This window comes from Impatiens glandulifera, chromosome 1 (genome assembly GCF_907164915.1).
Source record: "Impatiens glandulifera chromosome 1, dImpGla2.1, whole genome shotgun sequence".
NCBI classification, from domain to species: Eukaryota; Viridiplantae; Streptophyta; class Magnoliopsida; order Ericales; family Balsaminaceae; genus Impatiens; species Impatiens glandulifera.
Window position 1 is genome coordinate 110,285,968 of NC_061862.1, and position 5,910 is coordinate 110,291,877.

Here is a 5,910-nt window from a genome sequence, read left to right on the forward strand (position 1 = left end):
ACTCTAATTGATTATTGTTATTGTATGTAATTCAATTATTGTTTCATTGTCAAATCTAGAAATTGTCTAGATCTGATCTTAAATTTTTGTATTTTTTTTTCCTCTTTTGGGTTTTTTTAATGAAATGGCACTAAGTTGTTTTCCAAAAAAAAAAAAATTGATTAAATTGTGCAAAATAAAAAAAATAAAAATAAATAAAATATCAAAACTAAATAAAAGCAATTACTTAGAAATCTCTAACTTTTGATGCAAGGAGGGACATCTCAAAAAATGTACTCCCTTATGTTTATTTTTTTCTTAATTTTCAATGAAATCAAGTATGCAAGAAGTGTGTTTCAGCCTTATTATTTTTTTGCAAAACTTTTCTTAATTTTTTCAATAAACTTAAAAGTAGTAACATCATATTCATTACTCCAGTTTTAGATATGCCATCTTTTTTCACTTTTTCAGAAAACATAAAATCTAAATTCATACGGCCGAGGACAATTAAAATATTTTTCTTCATTTTTAATCTTATATTTTTAATAAATCACTCCTATAATAAATCACTTCTAGATTTGAGAACCGATCAACCCGCATTCATTTACTCTATTCAAATTAATCAAATTTCTGGACCCGTCAAGTTAAAATTAAGAATATATATAATGAATACCTTAATACTTTATATTTTAAAATAGTCTTTAATACAATATTTATTACACAACAACTTTACAACAACAAATAAGCATACATCATTAGTGGGATTATCCAACCATCTCATCAGTAACTTAACTTTTTGAATATGGGTCTCAATTAGAAACACTTTGAACAAGAAATAAATTGATAGATGAGATACTTTGACATAAAAAAGGTGTCCCCGTTACTAACTTAGAAGAAACATCTAAATCACAACCTCACTCAACAACAACACAAACTAACAACAACAAGTGTTATTAGTATTATTACTGACGACGATCTGGATTGAACCTCAAGGTTTCCCTCCATATGAGCTCCTTAATATTCTCTTCTGTAAACGAAGGCTGCTCAAAATCGAAAACAAATGGTTGACTGCAAACAGGCTCTTCATTTATATCATGAAGAGGTGCCAAGTATGGATGACAAAGTGCCTCGTCAACTATTAACCACAACAACAAAAGATCAATATCAAATCGATCAGAATCATATCAATGTGGAATAGAGAATTAGGCTTTTCGATCCCAACCTGTTATACGTTTGTTTGGGTCAAAGACCAACATCTTCTCGAGCAAATTCACCGCACCTGGGGACATATTAGGGAATTTAACAGAGAATTGCTGCCTCGGGTACTGAGGAAGCTGTCTAACATATCTTCTTGCATTATCACTTCGGAGGAAACCGAGGCTATCATCATCGGGTGTACCTATAAGCTATTACAACGACACAATAATTACAAATAATTTATATCATTGCCCATTTGGAAACTTAGATTGTTTGGTCTTGGATTTTTTCGAAAAAATATTTTATCACATCACATCTCCTTTAAACCATAAAATCACTCAATTCATCGACTAATATACCAAAATATTATTTTTGAAAACAATTATATTTTAAATACAAAAGTGACATTTTGATAGTTTATCTCAAATAACCCAAGATCAAACAAGCTCAACTAGAATTGTGTCTAGATTTAGATCTAAATAATAAATTCTTTGGGAACACTCTTTTTCTTTCAAGTATCTCATCTTGATGTGGATCCATATGAAATCACGTTTGGATCCAAAACTTATGGAGTGTTTCCAAATAGAGCTTTTTGTGACAAATACAGTCAAAAAGGGGATTGTCAATAGCCAAACCTCAGTTATAAGTTTGAGTTGATGAACATAGTCTCTGCCAGGGAAGAGGGGCTTTCTGGTCACAATTTCACCAAGTATGCAACCAACTGACCAGATGTCGATAGCACCAGTATACTCCGAGCAATTAAGAAGAAGCTCCGGAGCTCTGTACCAGCGAGTGACCACATACTCTGTCATGAAATCTGTTTCGGATGTTGTTCTCGCAAGACCAAAGTCTCCAATCTTCAGGTCACAACTTGCGTTTAGGAAAAGATTGCTCGGTTTCAGATCGCGATGCAACACGTTTGCTGAATGAACATACTTGAGTCCTCGTAAGATTTGATAAAGGAAGTACTGTATACATGTTTTAATCAAATTAGACATGTAACCACAACTTCTTCAACTAACACAAAAAGTACATCGTTCATCTTGAACTTAAAGAAAAATGAAACAACAAATGAGCTCAGGCATAAACTTTTGCAAATAATTACATTGTTACATGTAGGGTTGGGCTCAATGGTTAGCCAGATCCCACAGTGATTATATTAGGGATGGGTAAGCTAACCGAGAAAACGATTAAACTGACATAATTGAGCGACTCAATCCGCTAATAACCGATATCCGCACAACTATAAAGGGATGCGGTTCGAAATTTTCACAAACCGACATAAGTGGTTCGATTTCAAGTTTTTTATCTCACATAACTGAGCGGTTTTTAAAAAAAAAAATCGATTGTATACTTTTTACATTTATTTGATAACATTGTGGCCTTCAAATAGTTATTCAATAAGTGGAATTAAGCACTATTTGAGAATAGAGGCTCAATCTTTTATTTTATATAGGAAATGAAATGTTTTTAAACATATATATATATATATATATATATATCATTGAACCACTTAGGAAATTGCGCTGAAACGGCATTTTGACTTCATAAACTTTCAATGAAGCTGTTACCAAAAACAAAATTTGAAAATAGTTTGGGTACAAGGACTCAAACCCATGACATTATGGATACGAGTTATTAAGTTCTATCATTGTGTTAAATGAGTCTTCATATATTAACAATGTAAATCATACTTAGTTTAAATAATATCAATGTTGAATGTTTGCTATTTTTTAATTTGATATATATTAATGAGTTTTACATTAATGACTTCATGATTTGTAATGGTGGTCAAGTGGTGGCATTGATCCATTTATCTAGAATTATGATGTTATTGGAAGAATGTCATATTATTAAGCAATTTGTAGAATTTCATTCTTCAGTTAAATTTTAACTTCAATGTGATAATGAGTTTCTTGACTTCTTTTTTTGATAATTTTGTAAAATATATATATAACTAACTAACCGATGAATAACTGACTGACAGAACATTTAACCGATTAGCCGAATCATTCGGATAAAGGTCCAATTTTGGTAATCAATTTTTGTATACCCAAATTATTATTTTTTTTGTTACAGATTAAGTTGGATTAACTGAACCATGAACAATCCTAGTTATATGTTATAATACAGGGCTACAGGCAGCCTAAGGCTGCCTAATATAAATGGTATGAATATTAAATATATAGTTAGTATTTAGTGGTTAATTATAAGGGGTTGAAAGTACATAGAGGTAGTTATGTTAGTTAGTTGTTAGTAGTTATTTTCAGTTATGATTAGTAGCATTAATAAGTAACTGTAAAATGTAAAATGATATGTTGAATTGTTATTGAATGAACTTGTATAGTTCACTCCCTTCTCATCTAGGTCTTTGGTCCATTCTTTTGAGCCTCTCATCCCTATTTTTCTATCTTTAAATCTATGGCTTATGCCGGTTCTATTATTATACTTTTGGCATTTTATTATTATACGACGACATGCACTGGACAAATTGATCTTCTAGAAAGACCAGTTCTTAAAAGAAATACTAAACAAGCCCTAACTGCTATAAATAGAGCTCCTAGTCTGCAATGAAGATTATTGAGTATATGAATGAAGACAAATTCAGCTTATCGAGCTAGATAAGTGCTTGATCGAATTCAGGATCAAGTTTTGATTGAGCTTGATTATGATCAAGCTGAAACACAATCCTTTCTGGAACCTCCTTTCTACTGTGCCAAAAATTCAAAACAAAAAGGCATTTGGCAAAAAAAAATTATCAACGAAATCTTTTCAGCATCATCTAAAAATTTGTCAAGAGTTTACTCTTTTCATCTACTTTTCACTTAAACAAGTTTTATCTATTCACACTTTTCATACCAAATACAAATAACATCACTTTTTACTTTGGCAATTTTCAAAACTGACTGTCGTTGTGCAAAATAGCACTTTCTAGAAAGGTTCATTTTATATGACCAAAAACATGAATAGATATAGACTCAAGACAAATTCATATATTAAGTAACAACATTAACAACGAAAGCAAGCTATGAGAAAGATATGTGCTACATACCCGACAATGATCATCAGTTAATGGCTGACTGGAGGAAATAATATGGTGTAGATCAGTGTCCATCAACTCGTAGACAATGTAAACATCGTTGAAATTTTCCTTCAGTGGAGGCTGTATAATTTCTTTGATTGCAATAATCTAAAATGATCAAACATTAGAACAAGACTTTTTCTTAAGAGTAACTAAACAAAGAAGACATAAAATGAAGTCTGCAATTATCATTTAGTCGAGTGAATTTCAAGGTTTATCACCTTTTCAAATTGTATGAAAGCTACCATTGTACATTAAAAGTCGTCGTTCCAACAACTTTATTAAGAAAAGTAAAATCTTCCACACAAGCAAATAAAGAAAACATTACAGATACATAATGGGATTGGGCTAGGATTTCTCATTCGGGTGTGGATCCAGATAAGACCACATCTGGAAATATAGTGAATCAGGATATAGTCTACCCCACCTTGAGCAAATAGAATGCAGTATGGACTACATAATGGCAAGTGACTATGCTTATTTGGCTCGTTTTCAGTCAACTCTATAGTTCATTTAAAGAGAGAAATGAACAGAAGAAGGTGAGCTATATCAAAGATTTTAACAGTATTAAACATATGAGAGCTAATAACCAGAAAAAGGGACTGACATTTTCATGATCCATGTGACAAAGAAGCTTTATTTCTCGCAAGGTCCTTTTAGCATCTATTCTATTGTCAAATGCATTTCCAATCTTTTTGATTGCTACTTGTTCACCTGTCTCTGAGTTCCCAGCAGCACTGAAACAAATCAAGGTCAAATGCAGAAACTTAAATGAAATTGAAAATATTGCAGGTCATTTCTAGCTTAAATACTGAAAGTTTTCCAAGATTCAGCCTCAAATTAAGACATAAACATCTACAGAACGATGGATCAAGTCATCGTACTACAAAAACAAAAGATCAAAATAGTGGGTCGTGTTGAAGTTAGGTATTAGGGTCGAAATAAGAGAAGTTAAGATCACTGCTTACCAGACAATGCCATAGGCGCCACGACCGACGGGTCGAATAGGTGGAACGTACTTCTTACTAACCTCAAAAAGGTTCCCATAGACGTTATACTGTACATACTTTCCGCCATGAGTTTGCATCATCCTAATGCTTCCGTCAGCTGAAGCGTGAGCAGAACGTGAATGGTCCATAGAGTTTGTGAAATCGAGAAAGAAGGTGTGGAAGGGAATTGGATTTGACGGTGGATTCCGATGAAGGGAAACGGAGGATGACTAAATTTGAGGGGAAGATAAAGGAAGAGGGTTAGTGGCAGCCATAATTGATCAGTTGTTGACGATTATCTTTGAGGGGTCAACTCGTTGGGAGAGAAAGGTGGACGATGGGTCGAACCGTTGAATAGTCTTGTGATTTGCGAAGACTGTCTTTTTATTCCAAAGAGAGAAGTCTTTCTAAAGTCGTTGTTCAACAAATTGCTTAGTGGAGTGCTAATCGCAATGTCGGTCTATTGAATCGATTCTAAGCCACATTTTTTGTGTCGTCGGTAATCTTGAAATTAATATTAGAATTGGAATTGGAAGTTTTAATTTTAATTCTTAATTTTGAGACAGAACTTAAATTGAAATTAGAATTGGAATTGAAATTAAATTAAAATATAATTCAAAATCTAGTATAATTTTATAGTTATTAATTTTATTCTTTGTAATT

At 32.4% G+C, this 5,910-nt stretch overlaps 1 protein-coding gene across 1 annotated transcript; it reads right to left on the reverse strand.

Moving 5' to 3' along the window:
• Window positions 1-647: 647 nt before the first annotated feature.
• Window positions 648-5,626, reverse strand: LOC124919555 (mitogen-activated protein kinase homolog MMK2-like). The gene is made up of 6 exons (XM_047459816.1): window positions 5,227-5,626; window positions 4,866-4,995; window positions 4,229-4,366; window positions 1,812-2,144; window positions 1,202-1,385; window positions 648-1,114 (listed from the first exon to the last, which is right to left on the reverse strand). The coding sequence occupies exons 1-6, from the start codon at window positions 5,394-5,396 to the stop codon at window positions 942-944; spliced, it is 1,128 nt and encodes a 375-aa protein (XP_047315772.1). The 5' UTR covers window positions 5,397-5,626; the 3' UTR covers window positions 648-941.
• Window positions 5,627-5,910: the final 284 nt, after the last annotated feature.